The sequence below is a fragment of the Pleurodeles waltl genome, chromosome 1_2 (assembly GCF_031143425.1).
Source record: "Pleurodeles waltl isolate 20211129_DDA chromosome 1_2, aPleWal1.hap1.20221129, whole genome shotgun sequence".
Taxonomy (NCBI): domain Eukaryota; kingdom Metazoa; phylum Chordata; class Amphibia; order Caudata; family Salamandridae; genus Pleurodeles; species Pleurodeles waltl.
The window spans coordinates 668,273,863-668,293,033 of NC_090437.1; the positions used below are offsets into that span (position 1 = coordinate 668,273,863).

At 42.7% G+C, this 19,171-nt stretch overlaps 1 protein-coding gene across 3 annotated transcripts in view; it reads right to left on the reverse strand.

Moving 5' to 3' along the window:
- Nucleotides 1–983: 983 nt before the first annotated feature.
- The window catches only part of OTUD4 (OTU deubiquitinase 4), a 449,310-nt gene continuing 431,122 nt past the window's right edge, over nucleotides 984–19,171 (reverse strand). For all 3 annotated transcript variants that reach the window (XM_069242606.1, XM_069242605.1, XM_069242607.1), the window contains one exon: nucleotides 984–2,859. In XM_069242606.1, the coding sequence (XP_069098707.1) occupies nucleotides 1,627–2,859 (1,233 nt within the window). In that variant the 3' untranslated portion in view covers nucleotides 984–1,626. The remainder of the gene's footprint in view (nucleotides 2,860–19,171) is intronic.

Sequence of the window (19,171 nt, forward strand, 5' to 3'; positions counted from 1 at the left end):
CAGGCCTTCTGAAAGAGACGTGGGTCAGATGTGAGCAGTCAACTAAACAATTACAAACGGATGCAGAAACCAAACATGGGCACATACTGGAAGAGTAGTAAGCAGGTGTCATAGCATTTTGTTATTCAAGTGTGTGTGACATAAAAGCAGGAACTCCATTGTTATCACAAAGCACCTTCTGCTGAGAAGCAAGTAAACTCCTGATTGATTGTTTTCATTTTATAGTGAGGAATTATGGAGTGATTAAGGCACAGAATTCGCTACTGGGATCTAAAAGTAGTGTATATATTTTGTACATACAGGTAACTCTGGGTAGAAATTTAAATTCACACGCCCTGATTTTGTAAGGTTTAAAAAGAAACTAGGCAAGTACAGCTTTGTATCGTAAAATTTTGTAGCCAAGCTATTATTGCACCAAAAAAATCTGTAAGTGCATAATTACATAAACATTTTGTTCAAAGATGTTTAAAAAAAACAACAACATATAACTGCATGAAAGCAACAAAGTAGCATTAACACCAGCCATTCAAAGAACAGATTGAAAAAACAGATGACATGCTAGAAGGGCGAATTCTAAATAGCACGAAAGGACAAGAAAATCATGCGCTTAAAGACAACACAAAAGGAATGAGATAGGGAAAACATTATAAGCACAAAAAGGTGAACAGACGAGCAGCACACAAATTCATGAAACCTCACTAAGTGTATACTCACAGTGCAAATACGAGGAGTATAAAACAGCTGTACAGTTTTTAAAAACATTTCTCACGTTATAAAAATAGATAAGCCTCGAACACCAATCTACTTCCTCCCCCCCTCCCGCACAGCATTCACGATTTTTCAGTGCATTAGTCTTTGTGGCATCTGCCACGCTGAGATGCAGACATACCGTTTGCAATGCATAGTCTCTACAGGTTGTTCGCTTTTGACATTTTAGTTTGGAGCAGGCTCGCTAGAGTAGGAACAATAGTGCTAAACTCGTATGTTTAAAGTACACATTTTATTCACTTTACAACAGCTTAGCTTTTCTGCTCGTCTCAGCTCAGCAAAACTGCTTGCTAAAATTCCAAAAATATACATTATCCGCATTAAAAGAACTATTTACAAGATAGCGAGGATGAACGTTATTTGGCTATTTTACAGATTACACGAAAAACGACTCAGGCTGAACAGACTGAGATGAGGCATTTGGACTCGAAGCCAAGACAAAAGCGTGATTTAGACAGGACATTATTTTTCAACCATTCGTGACTGTAATACATGTATACAATACAAAATGACGTATAATTTGTGCAACACTTGTCTGAACATATCTGAGTCTACCACATTCAATTCCCAATTTGTCACGGCAATACACATTTTCAAAACCAGACAGTTTCACAAACTCCCAAGGGGATAAACACTTCCAACTGTCATCCAGATTGCTTTTTCCATTATGTAATAAAACTTATATTTTGAAATCAAATTAAACTATTAAAACAAAACACCTTTGAGGTTTTACGTTTTTCCTCAAACATTTTTAAGCCCTGCATCTACAGCTATTCCCAGTTTCGCACTACGTTCACTCAAGAAGTGCACTTCATCTCTTACCACTTTGCAAGGACGAGTTCAAAAGTATTCTTCACCCTAGTTTAGCTTTGGATATGGGCTTTGACTATCATACTCTTGATGTCCCCGGTAAGGATCTCCCACTGGTCTCCTCCTGTTATCACTTTTATAGGGCCTCCCTCTAAAGCTGCGATGGGGTTGGTAGCCATCCTCCCTTCTGCTGCCAGGCCCTTTCCAACCCTCCTCGTTTCTCGGGTAATGGAATCCTCCTCGGTTAAAAGCGTAGCCCCGGTCATTCCTATATTTCCTAGCTCCGTAAGTCTGATTGTAAAAGTTCTTGGACCTGCCACTTTTTAGCATGTCAGACACCTCCCTTTCATCTTCAGAGCTTTCTTCCCTTGTTCTGTGGGGCCGAGTTTGTGGCAACACGTCTGGTAGGCTGACTGGAGCTTTTGGATCTGTCTTTTCACTCAAGAGGACAGTGGCGTTTGTGAGCTCTTGCGATTCACCGCCTGTAAGCAGAGGACTAGAAACCAGGCTCCTCCTTTTAGCTTCCTTAGCCTCACCTGATAAGTCCTGTAAGGTTGCCTTCTTTTGGGGAACTGCTGCGGCAGTACACATTTGCTCCTCCTTATCCACCCGATTGGTTCCTTTACTAGGGTGCTCACTACTTGCTCTAGTTACTGGGGTGTGCTGAACACTGGTGCTATGCTCCTTTGCATTGTCCTGAAATTGCTCCCTGCATCTTTGGGTTAGCACAGAAGAACTAAATTCTTTATTCAAATCAGATTCTGCAACCGCAGATGTCAAATTATGCTGCACAGTTGGACTTTCAATAAAGCCTTGCATTGGATACCCGTACCAAACAGGTGGAAAGAAGGAATGAGCTAAAGGAACAGGCCCTAGAAATGAACTGTGCCCCAATGGTGGCTGCGGATAGACACTTTTGTTTGCCGCAGATTCCGTGTAGATAGCTTGTGGGGGCTGGATTACGTTCTCAGTTTCTATTTGACACAGATTAGGCACCTGTCCTGGATTTCCCGGTACTTGAACTGCAGAAAAAATCCAGGGTGGGGGAGGAGGAGTGGCTGCGCCACCTTGTGCACACTGCCCATTAATTCGGGTATCATGCTGCATAGGAGATTGCCGGTTTACGTGTGTTACATGCTCATTCTCTGCTGAAGCAACTTCTGGGTACCAAGTGTTGTGTGGATACACAGGAATCTTGGGGTACATCCTGCACATATTTAAGTAGGCTTGATGCAGAGGGTACAAATAAGAATGTGGTGCCCACATTGGACAACTGTATGCCTAGAAAAAGAGAGAAACAAAAAAAGGATTTATGTCAACTGGTACCGCATTACCGTCTGGCACCAAGTCACAACCCATCAATTACAACTGCTCAATCTTCTAAGCCAAATCATCGTAGGTCATTTTTAGATTGATATTTCAGAAGATTCATGGTCATTCACCTCCTGCCCCATGATCTATGATAAGGCAGTGAATCTGAACCTCTTGACGTCTGCGGACTCCCACTTAATACTGGAATCCAGGAAACCCCACTGAATTATTATGAGAATCTGGGACTAGCAGTGTATCATTATGGGAACCCAGGGACCCTGGCCTAAGCAATTTCGATGATTTTCACCTAAAAAATGCATAAAAATATAGAAACATTAATCAAACGATCACACAAATAATGAAATTGTATTTAATTCACAAATATAAAGAAAAAGCAACATTGTAATAGTTAGGTTGAAGCTTTTCTAAAATTAATTTAGGTCATTGATTGTCTAGGCTATATCCTGTTTGGTGCACTTGCACTACTCTCATGAATCAATCTCAGGATACCAAAGAACAGGTTACTTACCTTCGGAAACACATTAACTGGTAGAGATAGGATCTAGCTGCAGATTCCTTAATTTAGAATCCTCCCAAGGCGCGAGACTGGATCCAGAAAGTTTTTCCATAGCACGTCTGCACATTGGAAGAGAGAGTTGCGCACTCTATATCGATGTTGTCAATCGGATGTGACGTCAACGGAGTCCATATAACCCCCTTGCTGATGCGCCATCGGTTGCTTTCGTGCCTATTTTCGATTACCAAAATGTGGAGCCACATAGACACTGCCTATAGAAACAATATGCTAAAATAAAAGACACCCTTGTGTCAAACAGTTACCAAATTCGTAATTCAAGTTATGAATTTCCATAACAAAATCTTTAAGACAAAAGAGGAATTAGTCCTCAGAGTGGGGGAGGATGGAAGGTTTGTTAAGGAACCTGCTGCTAGATCCTGTCTCTACCAGATAATCCATTACAGAGGGAAGTAACTTGTTCATCTGATATAGACATCTAGGCGCAGATTCTTTACTGTAGAATAAGATACCAAAGTCACACTATCCAAATGGAAGAGGGTCTGCAAACAGACCACAGAAAATATCTAATAACCAGAACAAAACCATCCTAGAACAAGAGAAAAAAGACTGGACATTCATAATAATTTAGGTGAGCAATAACATACACTCTACAACATAAAAACCCGTAGAAGGAACCACAGGTAAATAAAGTTATAATACATTAAAAAGCATGGGAATAAAATTATCCATGTTAGAATGACTATTCTGTGCCAGAAGTCACCGAACAATTTGAATATAAAACTATTTGCACCCTTAATGGAATCCAAACCCATGGATGCTCAGCCTACAAGTACTGGTGAAAAGACCACAGTAATAAAGTCACAGACAATGAAAGCATGGGGTTAACATTACACACATCAGTATGACAATTTTGCCAAATGACTGAATATAAATGTTATTTGCTTATATAACCAGATCCGAACTGCATGTTCGATACTTGTGAAATATAGATCAGCAGGCCATGCCACTGAGCAATATCTCTTAGCCATATCAAGTTCTATACTAGCCAGTCCTGCTCTGTAAAAATACAGAAAGGTCCATGTCCTGTGGATAAAGCATCAACAATGTTCTATTAAAAGAACTTGACGACAACAATAGCAACTGTTGGCATAGAATCAGTCATCTCCCTAGAAAACTTAACTAGAGATAATACAGCTACCTCTAGGATATGTCCTCATATTAACACTGACAGAAGTAAAATAATTAAACACCCATATATTAACAAGAGTAAATGTATTACTTATAGATACAAAAATAAAGCAGAGTAATCAGACAATACTGATATAACAGTATGGAACATTTAGTGGGCATCATACCACGTAGGGAAGCAACAGTCATCCAAACAGATAATGAAACTTGCCTGAGACACCACCATCAAGCAATAGTAGTATAAAGTTGAATAAGATAGTACGTTTGAAAAAGAAACCTTGATAGCCTAGCAAAAACTAAGATTAGTACTTGACCCTACTGTATGAAGAAACCCATCTACAGATAATCTAGAAAAGTTCTCCAATACTTAGATCAGAAAATGTAAAGGATTCTATAATAAAAAGGATCTGACTGACTTTGTATATTCCATCTAGAGACAACACTCCGCAAAGTGTGAACCCAAACTACAAACAACTAGATTCAGTTGACTGATGAAAATAGTTGTCACCTAGAAGAGCAACAATCCTTTAATATGTAATTAAAGTCTTCTACACAAAGTAGAAGTTATTGGGCAAACACATATTCCCCTTATGTAAAACATATTTGAACATCTTCATACAGAAGAAAAGGTACACCATTAGAGGGAATTTTCCTTCAGAAAAGGAAATGTTACGTAATAACGTAAAAATGCCGTACCAACCCATGAAGAGTCAAGAATATTAAGTACTATTCACAATAGGGTGAATAGAATCGACTGAGAGGCTAGGTCTCCTTGGAGACCTGTAACAGCATAATATAATCCAAGGAAAACAAAACAATAATGTTGAAAGAACATGTATGAACCAAGACATTTCCACATGAAGGTGTGGAATAGCCACCAAACTATAATGGCTATAAGACAACCTTAAGAGCAAAAACATACAGGCCCTCATTAAAACATTGGCGGTAAATCCCGTTTACTGCCATGCCTCCAAAATAACACCGCCGCGGATATCCGCCAAGCATATTATGAAACACACATACCAATCCATCACTATACAGCCACACACACACACAAGTCCACCAGCCCAAAAGTCAAATGATAATTTCATATTTATTACCACCGGCCTGTTGGAAGTATTATCGCTGCTTTATCACAGACCGCCAGGGTTGTAATGAGGGCCATAGTGTCTTAAGGCTCACAAGACGATAACCTTCTGGTGTACAATGTACTAAATCTATCAAAAGTAGACATTTTTATTATCAATCATAAGTAATGTCATTTATCACTTGAACGTAATGCAAGCATAAGGGCTGAAAGTAGAGCCCATATAAACTAATGAAGGCTACAAGCAACCTTCTTTGAAAGTACAAGATTAAATTTTGAGAGACACCCTCAATGTGGTTACTCACATCAATGGAACCTCATTCCATTGATGAACGCCCATAAATGAACCATAAGGTCACACAAATACCATATAAAAGTAAAAGACACTTCAACATATTAAACAAGACTAATAACAGGATTATTGTAAATAAACAATTATCAAAAGGTAAATCATATACTGAGACGCATGGAGTTGCAAATATCAAAAGTACCCTATAAGGGACAGTAAATCTCACAAATTTAGGATATCGTAAGCTAGAGAAAATAACACTGTACATAGGGTGGAACTCTGAACCCTCATATAAGGGTCTAATAGTTCACAAGCTGAGTAATCTCTGCTCAGCATGTTATATATATATATATATATATATATATATATATATATATATATATATATATGGAAAATGTCACTTACCCAGTGTACATCTGTTCGTGGCATTAGTTGCTGCAGATTCACATGCTGTGCACATCCCGCCATCTGGTGTTGGGCTCGGAGTGTTACAAGTTGTTTTTCTTCGAAGAAGTCTTTTCGAGTCACGAGACCGAGGGACTCCTCCCATTTCGACTCCATTGCGCATGGGCGTCGACTCCATCTTAGATTTTTTTCCCCGCAGAGGGTGAGGTAGGAGTTGTGTATGCTAGTAATAGTGCCCATGCAATGGAGTGAATACGTATGTATATTATGAATTTTAAAGTAATATATTTACAAATGTTCAAGATATACTTCTAAACGGCTACAGGCTCCCGGGGAGGCGGGTGGGCGCATGTGAATCTGCAGCGACTAATGCCACGAACAGATGTACACTGGGTAAGTGACATTTTCCGTTCGATGGCATGTGTAGCTGCAGATACACATGCTGTGCATAGACTAGTAAGCAGTTATCTCCCCAAAAGCGGTGGTTCAGCCTGTAGGAGTTGAAGTAGTTTGAAATAATGTTCTTAGTACAGCTTGACCTACTGTTGCCTGTTGTGCAGTTAACACATCTACACAGTAGTGCTTGGTAAATGTATGAGGCGTAGACCATGTTGCTGCCTTACATATTTCGTTCATAGGAATATTTCCTAGAGAGGCCATGGTAGCACCTTTCTTTCTGGTTGAGTGTGCCTTTGGTGTAATAGGCAGCTCTCTTTTAGCTTTAAGATAGCAGGTTTGAATGCACTTAACTATCCATCTAGCAATGCCTTGTTTTGAAATTGGATTTCCTGTATGAGGTTTTTGAAAGGCAATAAATAGTTGTTTTGTTTTTCTAATTAGTTTTGTTCTGTCGATGTAGTACATTAGTGCTCTTTTGATGTCTAATGTATGTAGTGCTCTTTCAGCTACAGAATCTGGCTGTGGGAAGAACACTGGTAATTCTACCGTTTGATTCAAGTGGAACGGTGAGATTACTTTTGGTAAAAATTTAGGATTTGTCCGTAGAACTACTTTATTTTTGTGCATTTGAATAAATGGTTCTTGTATGGTAAATGCTTGAATTTCACTCACTCTTCTTAGAGATGTGATGCAATTAAAAATGCAACTTTCCACGTTAAGTATTGCATTTCACAAGAGTGCATGGGCTCAAAAGGTGGACCCATGAGTCGTGTTAAGACAATGTTGAGGTTCCATGAAGGAACTGGTGGTGTTCTTGGTGGTATAATTCTCTTTAGGCCTTCCATGAACGCTTTTATGACTGGCATCCTAAATAATGAAGTTGAATGCGTAATTTGCAGGTAAGCTGAAATTGCGGTAAGATGTATCTTTATGGAAGAGAAAGCTAGCTTTGACTTTTGCAAATGTAGTAAGTATCCTACTATATCTTTGGTAGAAGCGTGTAAGGGTTGAATTTGATTATTATGGCAGTAATAAACAAATCTTTTCCACTTATTTGCATAGCAGTGTCTAGTGGTAGGTTTTATAGCTTGCTTTATGACCTCCATACATTCTTGTGTGAGGTCTAAGTGTCCGAATTCTAGGATTTCAGGAGCCAAATTGCTAGATTCAGCGATGCTGGATTTGGATGTCTGATCTGTTGTTTGTGTTGTGTTAACAGATCTGGTCTGTTTGGTAGTTTGACATGAGGCACTACTGAGAGGTCTAGTAGTGTTGTGTACCAAGGTTGTCTTGCCCATGTTGGTGCTATTAGTATGAGTTTGAGTTTGTTTTGACTCAATTTGTTTACTAGATATGGAAGGAGTGGGAGAGGGGGAAAAGCGTAAGCAAATATCCCTGACCAGCTCATCCATAACACATTGCCCTGAGACTGATCTTGTGGGTACCTGGATGCGAAGTTTCGGCATTTTGCGTTTTGTTTTGTTGCAAATAGATCTATTTGTGGTGTTCCCCAAATCTGGAAGTAATAGTTTAGTATTTGGGGATGAATCTCCCATTCGTGGATTTGTTGGTGATCCCGAGAGAGATTGTCTGCTAACTGGTTCTGAATTCCTGGAATGAATTGTGCTATTAGGTGAATGTGGTTGTGAATCGCCCAATGCCATATTTTTTGTGTGAGGAGGCACAACTGTGTCGAGTGTGTCCCTCCCTGTTTGTTTAGGTAATACATTGTTGTCATGTTGTCTGTTTTGACAAGAATGTATTTGTGGGTTATTATGGGTTGAAATGCTTTTAGCGCTAGAAATACTGCTAACAGTTCTAAGTGGTTTATGTGAAACCGTCTTTGCTGCATGTCCCATTGTCCTTGGATGCTGTGTTGATTGAAGTGTGCTCCCTACCCGGTCATGGAAGCATCTGTCGTTATCACGTATTGTGGCACTGGGTCTTGAAAAGGCCGCCCTTGGTTTAAATTTATACTGTTCCTCCATTGAAGCAAGATGTATGTTTGGCGGTCTATCAACACCGGATCTAGAAGTTGACCCTGTGCTTGTGACCATTGTGATGCTAGGCACTGTTGTAAGGGCCGCATGTGCAGCTTTGCATTTGGGACAATGGCTATGCATGAAGACATCATGCCTAGCAGTTTCATTACCATTTTGACCTGTATCTTTTGTTTTGGATACATGGCTTGTATTACATTGTGAAATGTTTGAACTCTTTGTGGACTTGGAGTGGCAATCCCTTTTGCAGTGTTGATTGTCGCCCCTAGGTATTGCTGTGTTTGACACGGCAGAAGGTGTGATTTTGGGTAGTTGATCGAGAAACCTAGTTTGTGTAGGGTTTCTATGACATTTTGTGTGTTGTGAACACTGTATTTGCGTGTTGGTTTTGATTAACCAATCGTCTAGGTACGGGAACACATGTATTTGCTGCCTTCTGATATGTGCAGCTACTACTGCCAGGCATTTTGTAAAAACTCTTGGCGCAGTTGTTATTCCAAATGGCAACACTTTGAATTGGTAATGTATCCCTTGGAATACAAACCTTAGGTACTTTCTGTGTGAAGGATGTATTGGTATATGGAAATATGAATCCTTTAGATCCAGTGTTGTCATGTAGTCTTGTTGTTTGAGCAGTGGGATTACGTCTTGTAATGTAACCATGTGAAAGTGGTCTGATTTGATGTATGTATTTAATGTTCTGAGATCTAGTATAGGCCTTAGACTTTTGTCTTTTTTGGGTATTAAAAAGTACAGTGAGTAAACTCCTGTGTTTAACTGTTGTTTTGGCACTAATTCTATTGCTTCTTTTTGTAGCAATGCTTGAACTTCTAATCCTAGAAGATCTATATGTTGTTTTGACATATTGTGTGTTTTCGGTGGGACATTTGGAGGGAATTTGAGAAATTCTATGCAATAACCATGCTGGATAATTGCCAGTACCCAAGTATCTGTTGTTATCCCCTCCCAATGTTTGTAAAATTGGCTTAGTCTCCCCCCACAGGTGTTCTGTGATGGGGGTGTGTGACTTGTAAGTCACTGCTTATTTTGAGGAGTTTTGGGGCTTTGGAACTTTCCTCTATTTTTCTGGAATTGTCCCCCTCTATATTGCCCCCGAAAACCTCCCGCTGATATTGGCTTTGGTAAGTGGGCCTTGTTTGTGATGTTGTGGTTTCTGTAGGTTGCCCTCGAAACCCTCCCCTAAAAGGTGTTTTGCGAAATGTGCCTCTGCTCTGCGGGGAGTAGAGTGCGCCCATGGCTTTTGCTGTATCCGTGTTTTTCTTGAGTTTATCAATAGCAGTGTAGACTTCCGGCCCAAACAACTGCTGTTCATTAAATGGCATATTTAGCACAGCTTGTTGAATTTCCGGCTTGAATCCTGAAGTACGCAGCCATGCGTGCCTTCTTATTGTTATTGCAGTATTTATTGTCCTTGCAGCCGTATCTGCTGCATCGATTGAAGACCGTATCTGATTATTAGAGATACTTTGTCCTTCTTCCAGCACTTGTTGTGCTCTTTTCTGGAACTCTTTGGGTAAGTGTTCTATGAAATGTTGCAAAAAGTGCTTGTGAATTGGCAATGCGCCATTGGTTTGTTGCTTGTGCTGCAACCCTTTTGCCCGCAGCATCAAATTTGCGACTCTCCTTGTCTGGAGGTGGTGCGTCCCCTGAGGTATGATAGTTCGCTCTCTTATGAGCTGCCCCCACAACTACTGAGTCTGGTGTTAACTGTGTTGTAATATAAACTGGATCTGTTGGCGGTGGCTTGTACTTTTTCTCCACCCTTGGAGTTATGGCTCGGCCTTTAACAGGATCCTGAAAGATTTGTTTTGAATGTTTTAGCATTCCTGGGAGCATAGGTAGGCTTTGGTATTGGCTATGAGTGGAGGATAGCGTGTTAAACAAAAAATCATCCTCAATTGGTTCGGAATGCAAGGTGACGTTATGGAAAGCAGCTGCCCTTGCGACCACCTGTGTATAAGATGTACTGTCCTCAGGTGGTGATGGCCTCGCAGGGTACGAGTCTGGGCTGTTGTCCGATACTGGAGCATCGTAAAGGTCCCATGCATCGGGATCATCTTGACTCATTGTAGTATGAGTCAGGGAGTGCATCAGTGGAGGAGTTGTTACCGGTGATGTGTGCATTGATGGTGGTGGAGACGGTGGTGGAGTTGTTTTTCTTGCTACCTTTGCCTGTGGCTCCTTGTCCTTTTCTTGAAAGGCAAGTCTTCTTTTTATTTTAATTGGGGGAAGAGTGGTTATCTTCCCTGTGTCTTCTTGAATGTGGAGCCTCCTTTGAGTATAGTCTGGCTCTACTGCTTCAAGTTCCTCTCCGAATTTATGCTTTTGCATTTGGGAGGACAATCCTTGTTCCTCTGTATAGGAACCTGTTTTCGGCTCCAAGGATGGATGTTTCGGAACTGAAACTTTTTCGGATGTCTTTTTAGGCTCCGAAGAACTCTTTTTTATTTTCGGCGTGGTGGTGTCTCAGTGCCGAACTTCTTCGGTGCCGCTGTCCCAGTGCCGAAATTTCTCGGAGCCGATGTCTCGGGTCCGAGATTGCTGTGTGGCGGTATCTCGACCTGAGTCGGATGACTTCGACACAAGCGTGCCCTTTTTCGGTGCCTTGGGTCGGTCACCTATTTTTTGGGTTAAGCCATGGCCTGTTGGCGGTGGCGTCCCCTGGGCTTTTGTTGTCTTCTCGTGAGTCTTATGTTTCGACGTCTTACTCACGGTTTTCGGCATTTCTTCGGCCTCAAATTCTTCCAAGTCCGACTCGTGGATGGAGAAAGCTTCTTCTTCCTCCTCGAAACGCTCTTGTCCTGTCGGCGTCAACGCCATCTGCAGTCTTCTGGCTCTTCGGTCTCTTAATGTCTTCCTCGACCGAAACGCTCGACAGGCTTCACAAGTATCTTCCTTGTGCTCTGGAGACAAGCACAAGTTACAGACCAGATGCTGATCCGTATATGGATACTTGTTATGGCATTTTGGACAGAAGCGGAATGGGGTCCGTTCCATCAGCCTTGAAGTCACACGTGGCCGGGCCGACCAGGCCCCGACGGGGGATCGAAAAAAAAACCAAAGGACCACCGGAGCTCTTCAAAATTTGGTGTCGATCTGTTGTAACTAACCCGATACCGAACGCAAACAATACCGACGTTTTTTCCGAGATTCTAACTAACTTTCCGACCCGAAACACAGAGCGAAGAGCAACATGTCCGAACCCGATGGCGGAAAGAAAATCTAAGATGGAGTCGATGCCCATGCGCAATGGAGTCGAAATGGGAGGAGTCCCTCGATCTCGTGACTCGAAAAGACTTCTTCGAAGAAAAACAACTTGTAACACTCCGAGCCCAACAATAGATGGCGGGATATGCATAGCATGTCTCTTCAGCATAGTAAAGAAAACTGTATGACATATCAGGTCATCAACTAAGAATAAAAACAGACTTGAAGTAGAAAGTCACCACTTCTGCACCAAGTAGGAAAAACTTGCCCACTTAATGTGAGATGATAGGGTTTACTTTAAAGAATATGACTCCAGTTAAAGAGTCCTTCAGATTGGATGCACCTACAATATCCCTCATTATCCTAAAAGGATGGAAATAAGGGTCATGACAAAACATGTAAAGAATCACAAGGTGAGCTCAATAATCATGAATCCATGCATTAAGCAGGACCACTGCATTGGTGGTCATCAGATGAAATACATACTCCACCTCAGTCATGTATAAACATTTCTTTCCTCAGAAGTCAGAAAGAAAGAATCCAATCAGAACATTCAAAGACATGTCTAGGTGGCTTTGTCAAACCGACCAGCTCTAGGTTGCTGGAAAGTCAAATCCGCATGTACACCAATTAAATGTACACCATCAAACAGCATAACTTTCAGGCTTTTCGGTACAGCCTCTGAAAACCCATAATGACGCAGCCATGTATGTTTGCGCAACGCAACAGACTGAGCCATAGCTCTACCCACTGAATCTGGGGTGTCCATACAACATTTTATGGTGAATTAAGTTGCTTCCTGGTTATCCTGCACAACCTGTAGGAGTTCACCCCAGGATTCCTCTGAAGGGGAAGGCAGTATGCATGCCACTGAATACCATAATGCATGAGAAAATCTGCCAAGAAAACAAGCCGTGTTCAACGACGTTAATGCTGGACTGCTGCGAGAGAAAATATTTCTCACACAATGTTCCAGCCACCTGGACTCCTTAGTTGGTGCAACCAAAGGAAGGACACAAAGGTCTGCAGATGCCGTAGCAGCCTGCACCACCAGACCTTTTGTGTTGAGATTTTGCAAGAGAAACTGCCCCCAGGGGCAGGTTGATGCCTATGGGATATAGCCCGTCAACTGGAGCTCTAGTTACTGGTGTCACCCAAGTTCCTAGCAAAAGGTCATATAAAGACTCATTATAAGGGAGTAAAAAATCCACTCCCGTCTCACGTAGGTGAACGTCCACTAAAGGATCTGTGGATAATTCCACTGTGGGAAGCTGCCAATCTAAGACCACAGTCGCTCTCCTCAATACCTCAGGATAAGAGGAACTCACCTCAGTTGTCATGCCAGGAGGAGAAAGTAAATCTGTACCTGGGGAGGGCTAAAGTTCACCAGCCTCATCCAGTTCTGTCAGCCAACTGGACTCCACAGGAGTCTGGAAAGTGTTGTCCAAAGGGTTTTGACACCTTACATTCCACCCTTCCAACTTCAAAACAGTGTGTTCCCATAGCAAAAACAATAACACGTTGTATAGGGACAGATGGTGACCATATCTATATGGGATTACTTCACATCGTTAAATGCTCTAGTGGGCAGCCTGGTAGGACACCGGATCAGAGCACTGGACTACATAGCACAATCCCACAGCTGGTAGTGTCCAGGTTAGCCGTCAAAACATATCTGACTGTATCCTGTCCATCTTGTATTGTCTGAGCCAAGGTGTCCCTAAATTCACTAGGGATGGCCCGTAAAATCTCACTGTCCAAACCTCACAAGGCATCTGAGCAGCATCAAAGAAGGAAGACTGAGGTCAGAAAACAGTCCAAAATGGAGGAGAAAAAAATATATTTTGCCAAGCACATCAATGTGCTTTGACTGTCTGAAGATGCACTAGGGAATGGACTGTGATTCATCCAGCTGGTGGAAGCATGACCCACCAACCTCTCAAGAGTCGGGTGCTGGGTCAAAAAGGCTAGGTCCCTGGAGTCAGGACTACAGCACCCAGTAATGGAGCAATGCACAGAAGGAGGAGAATGGGGGGAGACCATGTTGTCAACACTTAAGAAGGTACTAACTACTCTGAAGTAGCCAGCACCGGCTGCAAGACGTCTCAATGCAACTGGAGATCCAAGAAGTCTGCTGCTGTGAAGGCTTCTACCCCGAGGAGACGTTCTCTTCAGTGGGAGGCTCCACTGATTACTCCAATTCTGTCTAAAGGAAGGTATGTAGACAACTTGCATTCTGTAAGTTTAATTAGAGGCCAGCACCTATCGGTAAGAGTAATTTGACTGCATCCTCAGTCATCCTCGTTAGGTGAAGCACTTTGAAGCCCTTGATTGCATAAAGAATCTGCTCCAAATAGGTATTTCAGCATACTGTAGTACTACCACTGGTGAAGAGGCTGGGGCTTATCTCAAGTTGGTGGCTGCATCTTGTTAATCTCATAACAATTCTAAGGCCCAGTGTGGGACTTCTCTCTCAACTTCATCTTTGCCATGCCCAGTGTACAACAACTTTGAGTGACACTGCTGTTTGGAGATTGATGTGTTAGATGATGCTCCTTGATTGCCTTACAGTGAACCAGAGAGCATTTATTTTCAAGACTTGGAGCTATGGCTAGACCTTAGACACAGCAGGACGACAAAGTGGATTAAGGACTCATACTTGCTTCCTGCAGCCACAGCATGGGATAAAACCTCTGGTTTTTGGTAGAGGCATTTTATCACTAACTACAAACCAGGTACATTTCGAGTAGTTAGAAACAGCAATTAAAAATTGGGAGAACAGCTCCAGAGCTGTACTACAAGAAGAGGAAAGAAAGGAACGGATAGCGTGCAGGAGTGAGGTCTTTATACAGCTCTGTTTAATCACTTCCTCGGATGGCTTGAGAGCGATGTGGACCCAAGGGAGCCAAATATAGGTGCACAGATGCTCCTGCTTTGAAAAGCTTCAGCATTCAGTCTAGCACCTGAGATAGATTCAAAGGTAAGAAATCTGCAGTCAGAATTATCCATCAAATACATTTTCATAGCACTTCATACTCCTGACAAGCTCACAAATCTATCAGATTTGCACTGGGTTCCCTGGCAACATTTTGGAAAGATGCTGGATTTAGTATGTCCTACATAGCATGAGTTGTGTGAGGTTTGTGAAATTCGAGTTCACATACATGTAATTGCAAACCTACTTTCTGAATTAAATTATGCAAGTTTTACAAAAGAAGCATATGTAGGACATTTGTGGGTGAATGAAACATTTGGTATAAAGTTCTTTGTGTTCAATAAGATTATTGGACCATCAAAAAGCTTCTCCCACAGGTTTATTATTGGTCTTGCACTGTGGTGGATTACACCCTGTTGTTTTGCTGGACTCTAGAGTCCCTTCAAGCTACACTGTTGTAGTATCGTTTAGTATTGCACTCCACACGTTAATCGCAGCGCCAATATTAATTCTTATGCACAAAGAACTTTATACCAAATGTTTTGCTCATCTACTAGCTACATGTGTGTATATTTCAAATCATGTATACTAGTACAAAGGGAAGGGAATGATCCTCAAGAAATGTAATTTAAATGATTAAATGCATTACTGGTGGTGACAGTAGTAAAGGTCCCTCATCACCCCTCTAATGTAATCCTTTCCAAATTACAAAGAATCATCTGCACCATGTAATTATGTTGATGGAAACAGCCATCTTTGAGACAAATCAATAATTTAAGGGGGATTGTTGACTTTTCTCATTTCATCAGGGATCAAATAACAGAATCGGCTGTCAAGTTAGAAAACTAGTTGCAACCAGTTAGCAACTCTTTGAAGGGTGAGATGTTCAAGAATGACCAGTCTGCAATATAGTGATGTTCTTTGACAAAAGGTGCAGAGTTTCTGTTGAAAGAAGATTGTCTGAACCCCAGTGCTGAAAGAGCATGCACCTTGCTTTGAAGGTTATCCATCTGGCAAAAAAAAAATCCAGGGAAAGGATAAGGTACATGATTTGATAGTCCAGATAACTATGCTGATACGGCGTTTAACAGCTACATTGTGAAGTGATGGAATTTAAGTGTTATTAACTAGAGAAGATATGGGGAGGGGACCACTTGAGGGAGATGAAAGCACTGGATGTGTAAATAGGTGTTGTAGGAAGTTGGCTCTGTATGTGCTATTTCAAAGTAAGGAATAGCATGCACAGAGTCCAAGTTCCCCTTAGAGGTAAGATAGTGGCAAAAAGAGATCATACTAATGCTCTATTTTGTGGTAGTGTGGTCGAGCAGTAGGCTTATCAAAGGAGTAGTGTTAAGCATTTGTTGTACATACACACAGGCAATAAATGAGGAACACACACTCAGAGACAAATCCAGCCAATAGGTTTTGTTATAGAAAAATATATTTTCTTAGTTTATTTTAAGAACCACAGGTTCAAATTCTACATGTAATATCTCATTTGAAAGGTATTGCAGGTAAGTACTTTAGGAACTTTGAATAATTACAGTAGCATTTATACGTTTCACATAAAACACAAATAGCTGTTTTAAAAGTGGACACAGTGCAATTTTCACAGTTCCTGGGGGAGGTAAAGTATTGTTATTTTTAGCAGGTAAGTAAATCACTTACAGGTCTCAGTTTTGGGTCAAAGGTAGCCCACCGTTGGCGGTTCAGAGCAACCCCAAAGTTACCACACCAGCAGCTCAGGGCCGGTCAGGTGCAGAGGTCAAAGAGGTGCCCAAAACACATAGGCTTTAATGGAGAGAGGGGGTGCCCCGGTTCCAGTCTGCCAGCAGGTAAGTACCTGCGTCTTCGGAGGGCAGACCAGGGGGGTTTTGTCCTGCACTGGAGTTCCGATCCTTCAGGTCCTGGGGGCTGCGGGTGCAGGGTCTTTTCCAGGCGTCGGGATTGCAGAGTCAGGCAGTCGCGGTCAGGGGGAGCCTCGGGATTCCCTCTGCAGGCGTCGCTGTGGGGGCTCAGGGGGGACAACTTTGGTTACTCACAGTCTTGGAGTCGCCGGAGGGTCCTCCCTGAAGTGTTGGTTCTCCACCAGTCGAGTCGGGGTCGCCGGGTGCAGTGTTGCAAGTCTCACGCTTCTTGCGGGGATTTGCAGGGGTCTTTAAATCTGCTCCTCTGTAACAAAGTTGCAGTTCTTTTGGAGCAGTGCCGCTGTCCTGGGGAGTTTCTGGTCTTTCTTGAAGCAGGGCAGTCCTCTGAGGATTCAGAGGTCGCTGGTCCTTGGGAAAGCGTCGCTGGAGCAGGTTTCTTTGGAAGGCAGGAGACAGGCCGGTAGGTCTGGGGCCAAAGCAGTTGGTGTCTTCTTTTCTTCCTCTGCAGGGGTCTTTCAGCTCAGCAGTCCTCTTCTTCTTGTAAGTTGCAGGAATCTAAATTCTTAGGTTCAGGGGAGCCCTTAAATACTAAATTTAAGGGCGTGTTTAGGTCTGGGGGGTTAGTAGCCAATGGCTACTAGCCCTGAGGGTGGGTACACCCTCTTTGTGCCTCCTCCCAAAGGGAGGGGGTCACAATCCTATCCCTATTGGGGGAATCCTCCATCTGCAAGATGGAGGATTTCTAAAAGTTAGAGTCACTTCAGCTCAGGACACCTTAGGGGCTGTCCTGATTGGCCAGTGACGACTCCTTGTTATTCTCATTATTTCCTCCGGCCTTGCCGCCAAAAGTGGGGGCCGTGGCCGGAGGGGGCAGGCAACTCCACTAGCTGGAGTGCCCTGTGGTGCTGGAACAAAGGGGGTGAGCCTTTGAGGCTCACCGCCAGGTGTGACAGCTCCTGCCTGGGGGAGGTGTTAGCATCTCCACCCAGTGCAGGCTTTGTTACTGGCCTCAGAGTGACAAAGGCACTCTCCCCATGGGGCCAGCAACAGGTCTCGGTTGTGGCAGGCTGCTGGAACCAGTCAGCCTACACAGATTGTCGGTTAAGGTTTCAGGGGGCACCTCTAAGGTACCCTCTGGGGTGTATTTCACAATAAAATTTACACTGGCATCAGTGTGCATTTATTGTGCTGAGAAGTTTGATACCAAACTTCCCAGTTTTCAGTGTAGCCAATATGGTGCTGTGGAGTTCGTGTTAAACAGACTCCCAGACCATATACTCTTATGGCTACCCTGCACTTACAATGTCTAAGGTTTGGCTTAGACACTGTAGGGGCACAGTGCTCATGCACTGGTGCCCTCACCTATGGTATAGTGCACCCTGCCTTAGGGCTGTAAGGCCTGCTAGAGGGGTGACTTATCTATACTTGCATAGGCAGTGAGAGGCTGGCATGGCACCCTGAGGGGAGTGCCATGTCGACTTACTCATTTTATTCTCACCAGCGCACACAAGCTGGCAAGCAGTGTGTCTGTGCTGAGTGAGGGGTCTCCAGGGTGGCATAAGACATGCTGCAGCCCTTAGAGACCTTCCCTGGCATCAGGGCCCTTGGTACCAGGGGTACCAGTTACAAGGGACTTATCTGGATGCCAGGGGTGTGCCAATTGTGGATACAAAAGTACAGGTTAGGGAAAGAACACTGGTGCTGGGGCCTGGTTAGCAGGCCTCAGCACACTTTCAATTCAAAACATAGCATCAGCAAAGGCAAAAAGTCAGGGGGTAACCATGCCAAGGAGGCATTTCCTTACAGGTGTGTAGTTGGCTACATGTTCATTTGCGTGGCACATATGATGTGACTGGCATATTTGGAGATAATCTTGTTCTGGATATTAGACTAGTTTCTGCTGTACAGTTTTCATACTGTGTATGTATGGTTTGCTGTTGTAATATGTTTGGGTGCGGAGTACTAGAAGCTTTTACCAGTGGTGGATAAATATGAAGCAATGAGAGCGCAACCACCAGATGCTGTGTTGCATTATTATACCATGGTGTTTAAGTCTAGAAGGATAGATGCTGCTTATTCAACAGAGGACGACTAGCTTTGGAGGTAGTTCTAGAGAGGCACAAGCTTTGCCACCGAATGCTATTTGAATTGTTACCAATAAGTTATGTTCTTCAGTTTTATTTAAGTAATTATTTTTGGACTATTCATTAGAATGTTCATTAGAAGAAATAATTCATTTTCAACAATAAGGATCCAGTGGCAAACCTCTTAGGGGCACTGATGGTTAGCCCATGATTTAAGTGGAACTTGACTGGAAGGTCTAAAAGCGGTCTATCCTGAGAGAT